A 17,630-nucleotide genomic window follows, 5' to 3' on the forward strand; every position below is an offset into this window, starting at 1 on the left:
AATGTGTAGGCCTATTAGGTGCACGCATGCACGTCGCCTCGCGCGCTCGTTCGTTGGTTGGTTGTTTCTGCCTGGCGAGATCACATGACCCGAGGCTGCCCCGTGCATCGTTAGCTTGCTGACGGCTAGCTGCGTTAACACCGGAGAACCTCTGAAGCTCACCACCAGGAAACGGTGGCACCTGACTCATTATCTTGAACCACTGCCAGGGCGAGGAACTGTCAAACATATACGTCAATATTATTTTCAGTGATTTCGAGTTTCTGACTCGGCAGCTATCTGGGCCCAAACTGAGGTACGTCACTAGCAATGTTGCCTTGAGGTAAATCTGGGCTAGCGAATTTAGCTTATTTCATTAACCTAACTCCAGCTGTGTTACCTTGTTTTTCTTCTCGCCTTGGCCTAGCTTAGCTAACACTTGGCTAGTTATTGTTACAGCTATTATTTTAATATGCTACAGGTCTACGTTATATGTTCCCAGCTTTATCTTTACATCTTGTTTAGAGTGCTCATAGGCCGTGTTATTGAAAATCAGCTGGTGTATTTTTTTTATTGCTATGGGGCTTCTTAGCTTTGACTGCTGTCCTGGGCCATCTGTTATTCAGGAAACTCATTACATGTCACTGTGTCACAGCTGGTTGAACTGTACCTACATGGCTGCACACACACCAACAATAAACAAATGAGCATGTGACCAAGGACCGAAGGGCTACAGCACATGATCTGGACGAGTGGAGGAGGCCAAAATCAATCAGGGGTGAGACATCAAACATAAATGACTTCTGCTGCAAAGTGATCATTTAGTTAGAATATTTAATTTCAAAATTGTTCAGTGTGGTGCAGGTGATACTAATATATTTTGCACGTCATTTCAATTCTTTATTAGGTAGGCTAAATAATCATTTCAAAGTGGTTGGATCGGGAGTGACTCGCCATGACATCAAAGACATCCCTGCTGAAAGTCATCCTGCTGGGTGATGGCGGTGTAGGAAAGAGCTCCATCATGAATCGCTACGTCACCAACAAGTTTGACGCGCACCTTTTCCACACCATCGGCGTGGAGTTCCTCAACAAGGAGCTGGAGGTGGACGGCCACCAGGTGACCCTGCAGATCTGGGACACGGCCGGACAGGAGCGCTTCCGCAGCCTCAGGACTCCTTTCTATCGGGGCTCTGACTGCTGCCTGCTCACCTTCAGCGTGGATGACAACCAGAGCTTTCTCAACCTGGGCAACTGGAAGAAGGAGTTCATCTACTACGCAGACGTCAAGGAGCCGGAGAAGTTCCCGTTCGTGGTCTTGGGCAACAAACTGGACGTGACGGAGAGGCAGGTGTCTGCTGAGGAGGCCCAGCAGTGGTGCAAGGAGAACGGCGACTTCCCCTATTATGAGACCAGTGCCAAGGACGCCACCAACGTGGCCACAGCCTTTGAGGAGGCAGTGCGTAGAGTGTTGGCGATAGATGAGAGAACGGACCACCTCATCCCCACAGACACAGTCAAGCTCCATAGAAAGCCTCGCTCCGCTGCCAAATGCTGTTCATAACATGCAGGAGTTAACAGTAACATTATTTTTGCCGCTCTGCCTGTTATGGAATGAAGCTGTAGGTGTACAATGCTGTAGTAACATCTTATTTAAACAAACAATGCTACTGGCTTTATGATTTGTTATGATGTTGAAGGTTTTGAAGGCTTATTGCTGGATCTCAGATTGAAGAGAAAGAGGGGAAACACTAACATCATCCTAGTCTAATTCAAAATCAATTAATCATTCACTTTTGCCACAGAACAAAAGTCATGGTGCTTTGGAGGCGTGTCGGCCCACACTACCGGAACAGAGGCAAATATTTATAAGTTTCACGTCCCTCTCAAATGGTAAATGTTCCATTCTGCCTTGAAGGCAAAATATATTGAGACTCTAAAATGTGTGGTTAGATATGTATGTACTACCTTTTGGAGTGTGATTATCATATACAGTTGGTAATGTATATATTCGGAAAATAACTCCATAATTGAATAGTTTATACAACCCAATCGCCTTATTTCTGAGAACAATAGAGTAGCTCAAGCACTACTATATGTCAGTAATAAACTGAGGCTCGTTATGATCATCGATCCCTTAGGTCTTGTTTATTTAATTTTTTTAGCAAATAGATCATGGCTTTATCCTGAAAGCACTTGAGGGACCAAAACAGGAGATAAACATTCAAGCAGAGATAACATGCATGGCATATGATGTATTTAAGTTTCTGGGAACTTTTTGTATTTTGTATATTGTTTTTACCTTTAAAAAAAATCACTGAATCAATATTTCTGGGTAAGGCGGTCATGATTAAGTCTTTTCCTTGTTGTTTGGGTGTATGTTTTAGTAAAGGATTCTGATCTTTAAGCACTCTTAACATGTTTTATACTTACATTTGAAAGTCTTTCCCTGCAGCTTAATATTTAAAAATGGCAAACCATCTATTTACCTTAACCGTTTCTCATTCAGATTCAAAGTTGTACTACTGTAATGCAAAATGATGAATAAACCCACTGAGTTCTCTTTGAGCATGTTTTGAAACTTGAAAACTTCTAAGTTTTGACCAGAATTGTACCATCCTGCTGTACTTTCTGATCACTGCAACAATGTGCCTAAACTATTAACTTTGTCACAAAACATTTGTTGCATTACTGGTCCAGCATAAGTTGACATTTTGATGCTAAAGTCAAATGTTGATAATCAAAATACAGTAACCCCATGCAAGAAATCAAGAAAAAAACATTACACTTAAAATAACATCAGACTTCAGAATGTTTTATAGAAAATCCACATTCATGTTGATCCATGTTACATTTGTCAAACAGAAAAAAATAAACATATAGACGTCATACAAGTGTACTCGGTTAACAATAATATACAGAAGAAAAACAGGTGTATCCTAACCCTTGTGCATGTGAAGTGATTAACTTAGGAGATGTTTCTTTCCGAGAAACTGCACTTTCCTCTCAAATGCTGTGGATCGGATCGGTGCATTGATTTCGTAGAACGGATTCATTGCGAACTGGAAGAAAGAACAAATCTATTAGATTTAATTTAAAAATACTGAAAGAAAAATGACAGCAAATGTTACCTCAAGTTATTGTAATCATATTGGAGATGATGACTTACCTTAATGTATAAATCATACACGTCATTAAAAAAGTTTTTGATCCCATCTTCTTGTCGCGCATCATGCAGCATGATGAATCTTATATGTGCGGCAAATAATTAAAGAAAATAAAGCCATAACAATGTAATGTTTGTTAATGACAACACAGAATACAATACAACAAAGTGACTAAGGACAATATAATGCAAAGAAAAAGTTAGTTAGTGGGCCGGTAATATTTATTTTAACCATCAACCTGTTCGTTCTTTTTCTCTTTATTGTGTTATCTATTAAATGGATGTCACAGCATCTTAAAAGTCCTTGTTTGTTCAATGAACAGTCCAAAAGTTACTATTATAAAACAGAAAAGCCTGTCAATCGACTACTTGTTTCAGTTATCTTGCATTATTGCTTTACTTCCGTAATTGATGGATGTACACCTTTCAAAAAAGTTAACATATAGTAGTTATGTAGACTGTCAGTAAACAACAACCTGGTAAGCAATAATTCATTTTTGATTGCGATTACTAAAAAAATAAAAAGTACTGTATATGATGTCTGCAACACAGCTGACAAGTATTCTGTGAAGTAATAAATAGAGAAGAAAAAAAGGATATGTCCTGCGGTGACGAAAGCAGAAACAAACCACTCGTTGAACTTGTCCACAGTTTTCAAGTACATGTTGTTGGACAGCCACATGTTTTCATCCACCAAGTCCAGGGCTGCGTGCGCAATGAACTGGTTCAGGTGACGATGGTCATCCTGCGGCAGATAGATAAATTGATAAGATATATATAAATTTCAACATCAAACAAATAACTGTATATTATATCCTGCTTCTAATGGATAGTCTTGGCATCATCATTAAATTGACTTTTGAAAGACAATTGAATACCAATGTAAGCCTTAATTGTAGATTAATTAATTGAAATACTTTTAAGACTTTTTAAAGATCTGCAGAAACCCTTGTTTAGATGTTCTAGGATGAATGCTGCTGTTAATTATAAAGCCTTGTTACCTTTGACTCGGACTTCCCAGCAGGCAAGAACTCCAGCTCAAACACAGGATTGTCCTGATGACCAACCATGACAAAATAAAAACTTCCAGACATTTTTTCCCCTTCTCCTTAGCGTAGCCAAGCTCTCCTGAAAAACATTGTAAAACTGAAAATAGGCTATACATTTACAAATAGTGCAGACGTGCTCAATTCAAGGTTATAAAAAGAAAAATATACAGAACATTCAAATAAATTATGAACCACACAATACATTAAATTATAAAATAAAGCTTTGATATATAATCATCACATCCGCAATATTAAGAAAACACACAAATAAAACCAAATAAAACTATGTCATATGTTTGCGTAGAAGCCGTAGATAGGAATAGTGTAGGAATGGTGAGCTAACATTAGCCGCAGCGCTCCATAGACCCCTAATTTGACGTATAGGCGATTCTTGTGGGACTAAAGCAAACATATTGCTAATTGAAATAATTTAAGAACGCAACGCAAAACAAACACAACAAGAAAAGCGTATTAATCTTGATACAGCTGACTTTTGTTTACCTGTTAATTTTGCTTCCTGGAGAGCAGTGAGATGAGTCGCAAGAAGATGACGACATGGGCAAGTTGCCAAATATATATTTTAATATATTTATCAGTTATCTGAAGTTTAACGTTCCTAGCGACACCTGTTTTGTATCAAATATTCGTGTGAATCATATTGCATTCAATATATCGTGTTTTTTTGTAAGACTAATAAATACAATCACTGATTTTATCCGTTACGTTATAACTGTGCGCCTCCCCGCTGCAAACATTTCCGTTGACGGATTTAAATGTTCCAGGCACACCTCCTCGCGACAGGGACGCAAAGACGCTTTCTGGTTGTCAGGCTGGAAACTAAATAAATTATAGTCTTTTTTGCGATGCCTATGGTATCAAGCGTTAGGAAGACAGAGTGATAACGGTCTAACACACGGTATGAATACTTCAAAAGTTATTTAAAGCTGAGGTTTTTGTTCTCAAGCTCGCGAGCTGTCAACGGTAGCTATCTTTTGTTTTGTCTTCTTTCAGGAACAAGACAACACCGTACCGACAGTTATGTCCTCGTTCAAGGAAGACGTGTTATCCCCAGACGAGCTGAGGAAAAGACTATATCAAACTTTTAAAAACAAAGGAGTCTTGGATACACTCAAGGTACGTCACAGTAATAACGTCTCTGCTGGTTCTTTCAGTTACTAAACTCCTCGTTACAGAGTTTGGTATTCATCTGACCTGTTCTCTCTGACTCTTCTGACCTGATTCAGACACAGCTTCGGAATCAGCTCATCCAGGAGTTAAAACACCCTCCGCTGACCGGAGGTGAATCTGTTCCCAGACCAGTACCCGCAAGATCTGAACCCCTTTTGGCTTCAGCCTGTAACAGCATAGTGGCCGACCACCTCCGCACCTGTGGGTATGAGTACACCCTTTCTGTGTTCTACCCTGAAAGTGGCCTTTGCAAAGACAAGGTGAGCATGACAATTTGTATTTTACCAAAGTGTAACAATGTGCAAATGTCTCTTAAATTATTCTTTTTGGCTTGTTAATTGTATATTTGGATGTCTAAACTAAAAATAAAGGCATGCCAAAAAATGAAGTTCACCTAATATATTTTACATTAAACATTTAAACTTCTTACTTTTTCACTGGACCTCAACAAATAAGTAATCTTTATGTTAAATTGTTCCTAACCCACAGTAAATGTTTTTTTGTTGTAAAATTACATTAAAAAAAATCTCAAAGTCTTATATCTAACTTGCCTTTTAAGCTGCTAGAACCCTGGTAAAAGAACAGCATTGCAGATTACGATTTTGATCTCTGGTCCATTTTGGCAGATTACCTCAAACGGAGACCTTCTTCAGTTTCTGAACATCATCCCTGGATCAGCCATTTACGGATCACTGGTAATTTATAATATGATTTAGTATGTCAAATATTGTTTTTGAAATAGACAGAAATTGAATTTGTTAGTAATATGTGTGCTTGTTTTTCTGCTTTGTACAGTCTTCAAACAAAGACAACAATGATAGAGGTAAGTGCAGCATTCTGGTCATTTCAATGATAAAAATGCTCCAACGACTTAAGGTGCTTGATATGTTTTATTTGTCATCTCCCAGGGTTCCTAACCAGCCTTCTAACTCATCTAACACACCATTATACTCACGGCCTGTGCCATGATGCTGACACTCAGACAACCAGCACCGCAGGTTATGGAGAGTCTCTTGGTATGATGATGATGATGATAAAGCTTTAATTGTATTCCTCAAATGTCTTTTTGACGCTCAGTCATTTTAATGTCTTTCTTCCCCGCACAGTTGAGAAGATGAAATTGATCGATAAGGAATACGAGAGCTTCGATTACAGCGGGGACAAATGGTTTTCAATTCAGTCAAAAATGGCTGCGTATAGAAAAGAAGTTGAAGCACAGGTGCAAGCGGAAATGAACACAAAGGTACATACATTTTTTCTGCAAAGTTAATGAATAAAAAAAAAATTATGAGCAGGTCTGCATAGTAGGGGAGAACGGGGTAAGTAGGCACACTTTTTACTCTAGTGAGAATTGCTTATCACCTAAACATCTTTCAATAGTCATTCCTACATTAAATTGAAGCTTAAGGTGTTGGCTTGAAATATGTACCCCTCACTTTTTCTATCTTATTGTAATAAAGAAGAAATTAATCATCAAAGACACCCTTACACATTGTGACAACCAACCCCATCAAGGGGTCGGTTGTCAAACACTATGGGGTTGTTTGTCACAATGTTATCTTAATGGGAATAATCTTAAAAAGAAGGCAAGAAGGTAGAACTAAATTTGAAAGTTTAATTGCATTGTCAAGTTGACAAATAGGCCTACATAACTTACTGTAGCCTTGGCAGCTGGTCTAGTTTGGGATGCACTGGGTTGTTTTGATTTTGTTGCCCTTTTTTCTTTTGCATGCTAGCTGCCTTTTCCTGCTCTATTCTTTCCTTCTCTGGGGTGTCAGTGAGGATACATCTTGACAATTTCTTTCGTTATTGGGTTCCTTTTCTGGCTGCAGCCTTGAGATAACATGTGACAACCAACCCCCCAAAAAATGTGACGACCAACCCCAACTTGAATTTCTTGCTAGCATCAAGGCCAACAACCATCTGACAACTAATTAGCTTGCTAACCACAATCTAAAATATAGTTTACCCTTCACACTTTGTATGGGTAACAAGTGTTTTGTTATAAACCCATTGTGTAAAAGCCTAGAAGAAAAATACTGAGGAGCTAAATATTTTCAATTTGACATGAAAAACACAAACAGGCGTCTCACCTCAAATTCAGCTGTCTAACTCCAAGGAAGACTATGTAGGTGACCTCTGATTCCAATTCTGGATATTTACATACCAAAATTTCATAGACAGCGCCTTCTGGTTCCGAGATATAACGATTGTGACAACCAACCCGTGTGACAAATTACCCCGTTCTCCCCTACATACTCATACAGTATATGCAATAAAAGGTATAATGCGATCATGTGGCCTCAACTTTGTGTACCGGTACTTTGTTTTTGTTAAGATGCAGCATTTTAAAGAGGTCGAAGTCGCCACAGTGAGGCTGGAAGAAAAAACTAAATTTCATAAGGAATTTGATCAGTTGAAGCAAGAGCTGGAGAGGACTTATGAAATGAAGGCAAAGGCTTTGATAAATCGTGAGAAAAATGCCATTGATCGGTTACAAAAACAACAAGAGGTAAGTTACTTTGTATGTGATGTGCTGTGCTCTGTCTCTTTCTCTTGAGTTACACCTAACATTTAAAAAGTGAAATTATGGCTCAAAAACCAGAGGCATCATTTCGATTTGCTTCCATCCTCCATAATGATGCTGTTATTTATATGTTTCTTTTCTTTAGATTGAAGAAAGAAATGTGTACATGCAGAGACAATCAGTCCTGAAAGAAATTGAAACGGTGCGAAACAGAGAAAATGAGCTGAGGATGACAATGGAGGCTTTTGAAAAGTAAGATTTTTTTTTGTTGTTGTTGCTATTTCTGTCTTTTTATAACCTTCATATTAATAAAGAGTGCTTTGCTCTTTTTATTTTGACATCTGGTTCGTAGAGCGTGTGACTTACTGTGTTTGTTTGATGATAGAACTTGTCAAATTCATGAGGAGAAGGTCAAGACCACTGAAGAGCTGCTGAGGAGGAGAGAACTGGCAGTGAAGACTATGGAGGACACGCACGACCAAAGGCTGAAAAATGAACTTTCAAGGTATTTATTATTTACTGTCTGTATAACGAGCTGTAACAACAATATTCAGTTACATACAGGGTGCAGTGTCTTTTGATATCTTCTCCATTAGCTCTGAAGTTTAGGTTATGTGTTGTGTGACCAGGTGATGTCACTGTTCTGTAAGTTTAAAGTAAAAACAATATCCTGAGTGAACACTGTGCATTAAAAATTTAATGTCATCAACATATTCCACCATGAATTGTTTCTACTCTACAGCAAAATGTCTGAATGCTGACAGTGAATATATTGTACACTTCTAACTTGTGCAGTAACATAGTTCCTTTTGCATATTTACAGACTTTAGACCTGATCATACACACGATTGACTAAATTAAAGGGTGTATTAACAAGTCTTTAGATGGCAGCTGGGAAATTGAGTATTTAAAGATATGTTATCTTGATTTGTTATCAGAGCTCTTTTTAATTGTTGTTCTCATATCTTTATACAATTAGGTATCAGCTTGAGTTGAAGGACGACTTTATCAGGAGAACAGAAAAACTCACAGAGAATGAGAACCGAAACAAAGGCAAGTATCAATGTCATTGCAACAAGGTTTATTGACGGGGTTCATTTTGCACATGTTTTAATTGTGTTTCATTCTTTTAATTTTTTTTCTCAGTGGAGACGATTCGTATCCAAAAGGAGTCCGCTGCAATTAACGACAAACTAGAGGAGCATAGCAGAGCCTGTTCAGATCTGAGACAGCTGAAGGTAAACGACACAACCCCTTGTCACCCGGCAGTGTTGACTTCCATCCTCTCAAATGGACAATAGACACAACATTGCAGTTCTACTGAATGAATTAACAATTGTATTCATAAAAAAAATACTATCAGCCATTTTGCAATATAGTCGTATGTTACATGTAACCGATTAATCAAATCTCAAGCATTATATTGCCTGCTCTTTTCATGTATTTCCTTTTTGTTGTGCAGGTTGAGCAAGACACAGCTCAGCAGCAGATCTCTCTGCTGACTCAACAGAAGGAGATGTTGAGGGAAAGACTGGAGAACATGAGTGACTACCCCAGTTTAAAGAGAGAGAAAGCCGAGCTGCAGGGGAAGCAGCAGCTGCTGAGGAAACAGCTGGAGGAGGCCCAAGAGGAAAACCAGTTTCTCCATGCAGGTGAGAATTGGTCGCTGTTCCCAAGTATCTCCCAGGATGCTTAGTTGCTGTTAAGAGAGGCTTCAACATGCTGTTTTTTTTTTTTTTTTTTCTTTAACTGGGAATTTTAATGCCTGAGAGTAATTGCTCATAAGATATCAAACCTACGAAATCAGCATCTCTCGAATATTTGTTTATTTTCTCATGAATTAGATAAATCCATTCCCCATGTGTTGTATTCAGAGTCCTTGAGTCTGGACCCATTGGGAGATGCAGTGTACTGTGAAGCATTCATGTTAGTCTGTCCCACTGCTTCTGGCTCAGCTGAGTCCGTTTGCATGTGTCTTGCCTGCCAATGTGGGGCCTCTGCTCTGTGCTGTTTTTGTGGCTTTGCAGACAGCTCTCTTAAAAAAAGGAAGCAGTGGGGGAAAAGGGGGGTTGAGAAGAAGTGGATTGAAAGGACTAGAGAGCACAGCTAGTGTAGACCGAGGGCTCCCTTCACACATGGCACAGAACCAAAATCTTTCCTTATTCTGAGGGATTCAGTTTTCATCCTGTTGTAAGATGGGTTAGAGAAGCAGTGGGCCTCACTCCTCATCGCTAACAAAAGGCTTCATACGCTGTGCTCTCTAGCTAGACAGCGGATCCATGCAGTCAAAAACGGGTGCTGGGGAGCAAAATGACACCCTAAATTAGAGCATTTTCTCTGTATCACCAGATGCTTTTTATTAGATAGCTTCCCCACTGAAATTGACACTGGGTCTGGCAAAATACGATGCACTTTTAGATGAAGTTTTAACCTAATAACCCCTCTCTCAGATTTGGGCAAGCCGTCCAAAGAACAGCTGGCCTTGCAGATGGAGCTACGGAGGCTGCAGAGCACTCGCCGACTGGATGAGGAAGAGTTGAACAACCAGAAACAGGTGCTGCAGACGCAGCTGCAGAGTGAGGTCAGTGTCCCTTCACTGCCTCTCGCTGAGTGTGGGAAACTGTGGTCTTGTGTTGTGTAATTGGAGTCTTTGCATTTCGTATACTTTTGCACCCACACAAACTACTCTTCCCGTCGTCTGCTGTTTGCGGCAGGTGGAGCGGTGTGCTCAGCTCAAGGCTCAGCTGATAGAGTGTGAGGAGAAGTCCCGGTGGACGTCTAACCACATCGAGGACATTAGGATGCAGCTTCGCCAAACTCAACAAGGTACTAACCTATGACTGGGGCATGCATGTCTGCTACGTCTTAGTGTGATTAGTCACTTTGAATCATGTAGCTTTCTGTATGCTGTTATGTACTGTATGTGTTAATACGTGATATTCACATCTGCTTTTCATAAACTGACTTCCTCTCTTGGATCATGGTATCGGAAAATATTCGTCCAATTTTAAAGACCTCAAACCCAAATTATTTCAGTTGCTATATTTAGAAGAAAAAAATCAAAAACAAGAGAGGGAGCCATGTTACAATAGTAGAAAACCACATTTTATTTTAACGCATGTTAAGAGATCCTTGAAATTAGTTGGAGCAACCCTTTCTTTCTGTCTCTTCAATGGTGGTTTGTTCTCTGCATTACTGTTCCACTCTCCTCTTATTTGCTTTTCTTTCCTCTGTCATTTTCGTGTGCGTGCGTGTGTGTCCATGACATTGGCAGCTCTTGAGAATGAAGTGCTGCGTAACCCTAAGCCCTCTCTGGTGGATCGCTCTGTGCTGGAGTTCAGCGCTGACAGGCTGGTTCCCCCTGACTTCTATGTAGACAGAGCTCTGCTGCTGAGGAACAGGGCGGGTTACGATGATGTTGGTAAAGCAGGTGGGGCCTTTGGAGGACAGAAGTCCCACTGGACTGACTCCCCTGACTCTGACATGGAGCAAGTTGCTTTGGCCAAGGCTCGCATCCAGGAGCTGCAGGAGGAGGCCGAGACATTGGAGGAAGCCTACAGGAACTACCAGCAGAGGGCAGTGCGCTCCACCATCTCACACATGCTTCCCCCGCGGCCTCTTTCCCCACATCAACACACAGCACATCATCCTTCACATCGCTCTGACTCTCCCCTAAGAAAACAAGTCTCTCACCAGCCACACACCCACTTAAAGGTGTCACGCAGACCACAGTCTCCACAAACTACCTCAAACCCCTCCTGGCCCCCGCATGACACCAGAAGCCACTTACCACCGCCCGCACAAGCCAGAGTGAGCTTCTCAGGAGACCATAACCAACCACCCCAGTCCGCAGTATTCACTGACCACAGTCTCCATTCATTGACCGAGCCGCTGTTTCTAAGAGACGGACACCCTCGGGATGGAAACAGCAGCCCTCCATCTCCATCCAAACGTCTATCCCCCACCCCACAGCCCTCCTCCAAGAAAAAGCTTCAAAGAGAGATTACAGAAGGTACTGTACCTTCAAAAAAATTGTTTATATATATATATATATTTTTAGATATATATTTTAAACTTCAAAAGGGATTAGATGCAGCAAAGTCTTTTAACTGTCGAGAAATAAAAAATAAAAGGTTCATGTAGCCAGTACACAAATACAGTTTATTAATGTTCCAGTTTAGGAAAACAGTTTAATCATTCAAAACAGTCAGCCAACACATTTTCACTTCAGTTATTGAAGTATAATCTTTCTCCCCCATGGGTGTTCCGTTATATTGAATCTTTGCCCCTAATAGAAGCGGTTATGACTCCGATGGCATTCCCAGAGTTTTCCCCAGACGGGCAGCACCCTCTTACTCCCCGCTACGAGGTGGCGACCTCTGGTGACTTTTCCTCTGATCTCAGCCCACCTCGCAGTCCTCAGCTCAAGAGCACAGCGCGAGACCAGTCCAGGTACAGCACCATCTGGCTTCATTTTGACAAGGACATGACATCATTTAAACAGACCTACCGGTAGAGATGGTGAATACTAATGCCGTCATGTTTGCCCCCTGTGTTTGTCAGTCCACCAGAGCTGCAGCCTGTGACCTCCAGCTTGGAGTCTTCGCCGCAGCCTGAGAAAATAAGCCTGGAAGATCTTACAGGGATTTTGTCAGGTACTCTAAACTAGTATTTGTTGGCATTGTTCCTTACAATTAAAACACACTGTAATGTTGCTTGGTTGTAACTTTGAACCTTAACTAAATCACTACATTGTATTTAATGCTTCAGGTGATGTGGGACCCAGTGTACAGCTTCTCCAGTGCGCAAATACAACATAGTAATGTCATGTATAATGTATGCATGCTGGAAAAAGCTGTTTGGTCATGTCATTGCGCTTGACATATAAAACCAGAATTTTGATCAATGGGGACCTTTTAATTCTTTAGGCACATGAATTACATGTTACAGTTCCGCTGGATGTTGTTTACTGTCTGGAAGACATGATGACAAGCCCCCTCTTAAGTATCCATTCATACAGTCATACACTACATATTGGCTTTTTGACATTGAGTGCTGCTATCCATTAGGTAAATTATGCAAAAGTGACGAAAACAAAAGTGAATCTATTTGTGTGTGCTTCATCCGTCCATAAAAATTATTTAAAACACTTTCACCCCCTTTTTTATTTCTTTTTTCTCACATTAATGCATTATTAATAATTTCATCATCATTTATTGAAACTAAATCCCAGTACCAACATGGAGTATATCCGGTGTGGAGCTTTTGGGTTTTTTGGGAAAGACCGTTTTTTTAATGAGTGTGTGACTGGCCTCCAAAGTGTCCTTTCAGTGGCCCTGCACAATGGTGAAGATGAAGGGGCAGCTGATTATGTATTCTGTGCCGGTCCTCTGGCCCTGTTGCATTATGGTGGAGCATAAAAGATCTCTTTGTCAATGTCTCCCTTCCAGAGCCCAGCCACATTCCAGAGCTTCTCCTGGACACTGCCGTCCCTCTCTCTCCGGAGGCCCCTGAAGGCCCCGCTGTCCCCTGCCCACAGGACCTCCCAGAAGACCCGCTGGACTTGCACGACCAAGCGGGTCAGTCGTTTATCCCTCCCGCACCCCCCCCCCCCCCCCCCACCCCTAGTTACTGACACATCATTTTAGTGTGTCACCCCAAATGACAAGAATGGCCCTCCTTCTACTGCATACTGTCAGTGTAACTTAATCATAGTATTCATTATAGCCCCTTATGGATTACATTGGTTCTTAGACCAAAATACAGAGATTAAAGGTGGAGTCAGCCATTTTTGGAGATCGCTTGTTGTTAAAATCACTTTTTGTTAAAAGGAGGTATTATCTCCTCACAATTTGCTACATGTCCGTACTGTATGTGGGCTGGGGGGAAAATCCAGTGTTATTCCACTGCAAAAAGCTCTGTAAACGGGCATGTAAACTAAAGGGGTACCCACTGTAGCTAGCAGCATGCCTGTTTACAGAGCCTAGGCTGTGGATTAACACTGGATTTTTTCTTTCAGTGCACACACAGTACAGACAGTTAGTGTATCATGAGGAAATATTCAATGATTTCTGACAAATTGTGACTTGGACAGCAGGCATTCTCCAGAAACGCTGACTCCACCTTTAACTGACCAATTGCTTTGACTCGTGCAAATCCATGTGTTTTACAGAAGAGCCACAAGCCTCTGGTGAACCTGCTACTAGGGGAGAAGATCCAGAAGATGAGGAGCAGAGGTGGGAAAGAGAGCGACTGGAAAGACAAAACCGAAGGCAAAGGGAACAAGAGGAAGCCAGGGAGAGGGAGCTGCAAGAACTTGAACGACTGGAGAAAGAGATGGTAATGGTATTTCTTGTTCTGCTAAAAAAAATCCTCCGCTTCTTGATCTTAACATATTTATGGCTACTTTTATAAAAGAGCACACTGACGAAATGAACTTCCGTCTAACCAGCTTTTGCAAGAGGTGGAGCAACCGGGACAGGAACAAGGGGAGGAAGAAGAAAAGGAGAAAGAAGAAATGAAGAAGGGAGGAGATGAAGAGCAGAAGCAAGAGGGGGATCGTGTCGGGGAGGAGGCTGAAAGTGAAAATCCATTGGAGAAATACATGAAGGTGGTCCTGGAAGAGAGAGCCAAGAAGCAGGCACAGGTGAGTTTAATGCACATTTGTGACTCCCGTAGAACTTTGCTTTACATGTAGCAGCTGCCCTGTGTGTTCAACTGAGTCACTGAGTGTTTTTGTTTATGTTTTTTTAGAGCGCTGCAATAGAAGAAGAAGAAGAAGAAGAAGAAGAAGAAGAAGAAGGACCTACAAGCCCAGAGGCAAAGATTTTGTCCGTGGAGAATGACGACAGGTAATTAAAAACGGTCGACTAAGTCCGACACAAAGTAGATGAAACGATTCATGGTTTTTCAGTTTTCTAATTTAAAAGCTATGCAGTTACTGTCGGGAGGTTTTAATAAATATTCAAGCCAACATAATCCTCTTCCAGAAAAAAAACATTTAATTTATTTCATGGTTTCTCATCTCCTGGTCTTATTTGTTCTGGAATTATTTTGTCTTAAGGATGGGATAACTGAGAAATGCGTTGCTATTTTTAGTGTAGCTCTTTTCTGTCTCCTTGAGGCTTCCATCACTAATTAAGTTTGATGTTGTTTTCCCAGCATTGCAGCATATTCCCACAAGGATGAAGATGATGATGACTTCTGGTGAGCTTGTCGTCCCAGAGTGATATCCTAGACTGATGAATTACAGAAGCATCTTGAGTATTGCACTGTTTTATTGTTTGTATTTTAAGATTTTGATTTTCAGTATGTATATTTGACACGATTTGTATTTTACTGCATAAACAGTATGTGAATAAAAAGTATTGGATACATTAATTTCTTCTGGATTGCCTGTACACCCCTTAATAAGCAGTGCTCCTAGCATACAAAATAACTACACACACACACACACACACCACAAAAGAGAAAAGCTTGTTTTGTTTTTTACCTTTTTTATTTTCATAAAAATTGTCAACAGGCCAGTTGAGTAATGTCATGAAGAGGGTTCCAGTCAGACAGGATGCTGGATTTGTTGTCCTCCTGGTGATTAATTGGTAGCCTTTATTCTTTAATTTTTGGTTTATTCAACAGGAATTGCAGCATACAAAGATAAGATGTACATAATTCTTGTACAGTTTTTCTATTTTCTCATTGGCTGCTGTACACACCTGTGGCTGCAGAATGGCATTCCTCCTTTGGCCACATTTCAAATTTAGATTGCCATACAATTTTCTTTAAATGTATGGAGTTACAACTAATTGTTATATAGTATAATTAAAAGTTAAGCATCAGAGGCGGCCCTCAACATTACTAGAACATACAGGTATACTATCATACAACAAAATAAGACTTGAATACTTTTGACGAATAAAGGAACCCTAAAAAAACGCCTAAAACTAATCAGCTCCATGAAAAGGATTAATGGAATTTAGTTAGAAAAAAAGGGAAACAGGCAAACACTGCCTACTACTGATGTCAGTACACCACTGTACATCACATGTGTCACTGCAGAAACAGTTCTCTTCATGCAAAGAAATATCAAGTTATCCCTGTAACTCAGTTTACAGAAGTAACAGATTACATGAGTAATAATGTCAGCGTTGTGACAATTGCACATCAAAAACAGATGCATTAAAGGGAAATTAAGAAAAAATCAAGTGGTTTTGTCTTTAAAAAAAATTAAAAAACACTATAAAATCCTGACTTGTAACAAGTTTACATTTTTCACATTTAGTTTTAAGTTCTATATATTTGTAGGTTTTTCCAGAGTACCATTGCATGTGGTACATGGTTATCACTTGTTTCAACATTTGTACATTTTGATCATATATTACAATATCCGATCAGATAATACAATAGATAATAACCTAAAAAGCAATAATGTGGGAACTGAGAGCTTTCTGTTGGCGTGCCTTGACCTTTCTTTTTTTAATTTGCATAAAATGAATACACATAGGACATCAAATATGTTGAATACCCTTCTGTCTCAAGATTGGCAGAAGGCCACATTTAGCAAGGAAGTTAATCTTATGGCATTACAAAAAATTATGATACTGTGAGGATTTGTTTGACATTCAAAACCGTAGTTCTAAAAGGGAGTGTTTTTGATTTAGATACATTGTCCCATAGGCTCTAGTGCACACCTGAGGTAGTGTTAATGTAGGCCATTAATGTATTGAATGAGATTCTAGAACCAATTATTAACCCTTAGATGCAGTTAAATATTTGAAATTGTACACTGGAACTGGGCCCCCCAATATATATTTTACCTTAAGCAAAACTTTGTGACATGCCAGTCCTATGTCAGCACATTAGAAATGGATGGTTCTTCTTCTCTAGACGTGACACCCTATCTGAATGTAAGGCCTTTCATGCGTACAATTCCTTTTGCATTTTTGATTGAAAACGAACACACAAATAAGAATGTTACATTCCCATGTTGGAAAAACTGTCCACCACAGCTTAACGCATAGGAACAAAGCAAAGACTTGAAAAAGAAAATGCATGTCATCGAAATGCATTGTGTAAGAAGAGTGCAACGTCTTAAACTTCAGAAGCAAAAAAAAACAAAGGCTAGAGAGAATCAAATACTACACAAATATCCAAATTTAAAACTGCTTTTTTTTCTTGTCCTTCAGAAAAATAGGAGAAAAAAAAGATTTAAAAAAGAAGAAGAAATTGGAATGAATACAGTTTTGAATAGCAGTTCCATAACACTTCTTGGTGAGTTAGTGCAGAAAGCAACACTGACGCATTAGTTTGTTAGGAGCCTGGTTAGTGCTGCACAGTGTCACGGCAGTTGGCAGGTTATTTTAGCGTGAGTATTGTCTTGGTCCAAAGGGGCCACAGTAGTAGTTGGCCACAGTGTCAATGTGTATTTACATGTGTGTGTGTGTGTGAATTGTGAGCGTGTAATATCCTTTATGTGTAGGAATTGAGGCATTCCTTTGAGCGTGAGGTGATGTCCAGCAGCTCCCGCTCTTCCTTCATTTTGATGTCTTGGTAGGCATGCATTTGACTGGCATCCTTAAGGTAGGCCCAGTTTGCTGAGAGAATCATGAGGAAGTGGATCTGGAAGAGAAGGGTGAGGTGGATGGCCAGTGAGCATGGCAAAGGTGCAAAGCAAGCTACAGGTGTCAGAGCTACTGTACAAGTACGTACATCACGGACATACATG

At 40.2% G+C, this 17,630-nt stretch overlaps 4 protein-coding genes across 7 annotated transcripts in view; 2 read left to right on the forward strand and 2 right to left on the reverse strand.

Annotated features, from left to right (window-relative positions):
- Positions 1 to 114: 114 nt before the first annotated feature.
- On the forward strand, positions 115 to 2,636 carry rab9a (RAB9A, member RAS oncogene family). 2 transcript variants are annotated; one of them, XM_080038566.1, is made up of 3 exons: positions 115 to 295; positions 606 to 757; positions 887 to 2,636. In XM_080038566.1, exon 3 carries the CDS (start codon positions 935 to 937, stop codon positions 1,541 to 1,543), a length of 609 nt encoding a protein of 202 aa, XP_079894692.1. In that variant the 5' UTR covers positions 115 to 295; positions 606 to 757; positions 887 to 934; the 3' UTR covers positions 1,544 to 2,636. The 2 variants fall into 2 exon arrangements, with proteins under 2 accessions (XP_079894692.1, XP_079894691.1); XM_080038565.1 differs by having other exon boundaries at positions 635 to 757.
- A 142-nt stretch (positions 2,637 to 2,778) lies between these two features.
- Positions 2,779 to 4,743, reverse strand: trappc2 (trafficking protein particle complex subunit 2). Its single transcript, XM_080038567.1, has 5 exons — positions 4,696 to 4,743; positions 4,147 to 4,273; positions 3,742 to 3,890; positions 3,149 to 3,230; positions 2,779 to 3,041 (listed from the first exon to the last, which is right to left on the reverse strand). Exons 2-5 carry the CDS (start codon positions 4,237 to 4,239, stop codon positions 2,943 to 2,945), a joined length of 423 nt encoding a protein of 140 aa, XP_079894693.1. The 5' UTR covers positions 4,240 to 4,273; positions 4,696 to 4,743; the 3' UTR covers positions 2,779 to 2,942.
- Positions 4,744 to 4,976: 233 nt separating this feature from the next.
- Positions 4,977 to 15,230, forward strand: ofd1 (OFD1 centriole and centriolar satellite protein). 2 transcript variants are annotated; one of them, XM_080037597.1, is made up of 23 exons: positions 4,977 to 5,110; positions 5,206 to 5,328; positions 5,439 to 5,642; positions 6,009 to 6,077; positions 6,178 to 6,205; positions 6,291 to 6,398; positions 6,489 to 6,625; positions 7,721 to 7,894; positions 8,055 to 8,161; positions 8,295 to 8,414; positions 8,889 to 8,962; positions 9,056 to 9,147; positions 9,372 to 9,561; positions 10,360 to 10,490; positions 10,624 to 10,735; positions 11,184 to 11,921; positions 12,205 to 12,361; positions 12,473 to 12,564; positions 13,360 to 13,488; positions 14,082 to 14,248; positions 14,361 to 14,559; positions 14,676 to 14,760; positions 15,071 to 15,230. In XM_080037597.1, the coding sequence occupies exons 2-23, from the start codon at positions 5,233 to 5,235 to the stop codon at positions 15,117 to 15,119; spliced, it is 3,258 nt and encodes a 1,085-aa protein (XP_079893723.1). In that variant the 5' UTR covers positions 4,977 to 5,110; positions 5,206 to 5,232; the 3' UTR covers positions 15,120 to 15,230. The 2 variants fall into 2 exon arrangements, with proteins under 2 accessions (XP_079893723.1, XP_079893722.1); XM_080037596.1 differs by having other exon boundaries at positions 14,361 to 14,555; positions 14,663 to 14,760.
- Positions 15,231 to 15,407: 177 nt separating this feature from the next.
- gpm6bb (glycoprotein M6Bb) overlaps positions 15,408 to 17,630 on the reverse strand; it is a 29,253-nt gene continuing 27,030 nt past the window's right edge. For both annotated transcript variants that reach the window (XM_080038718.1, XM_080038717.1), the window contains exon 7: positions 15,408 to 17,524. In XM_080038718.1, the coding sequence (XP_079894844.1) occupies positions 17,375 to 17,524 (150 nt within the window). In that variant the 3' untranslated portion in view covers positions 15,408 to 17,374. The remainder of the gene's footprint in view (positions 17,525 to 17,630) is intronic.

This window comes from Ammodytes marinus, assembly GCF_949987685.1.
Source record: "Ammodytes marinus genome assembly, chromosome: 12".
Taxonomy (NCBI): Eukaryota; Metazoa; Chordata; class Actinopteri; order Uranoscopiformes; family Ammodytidae; genus Ammodytes; species Ammodytes marinus.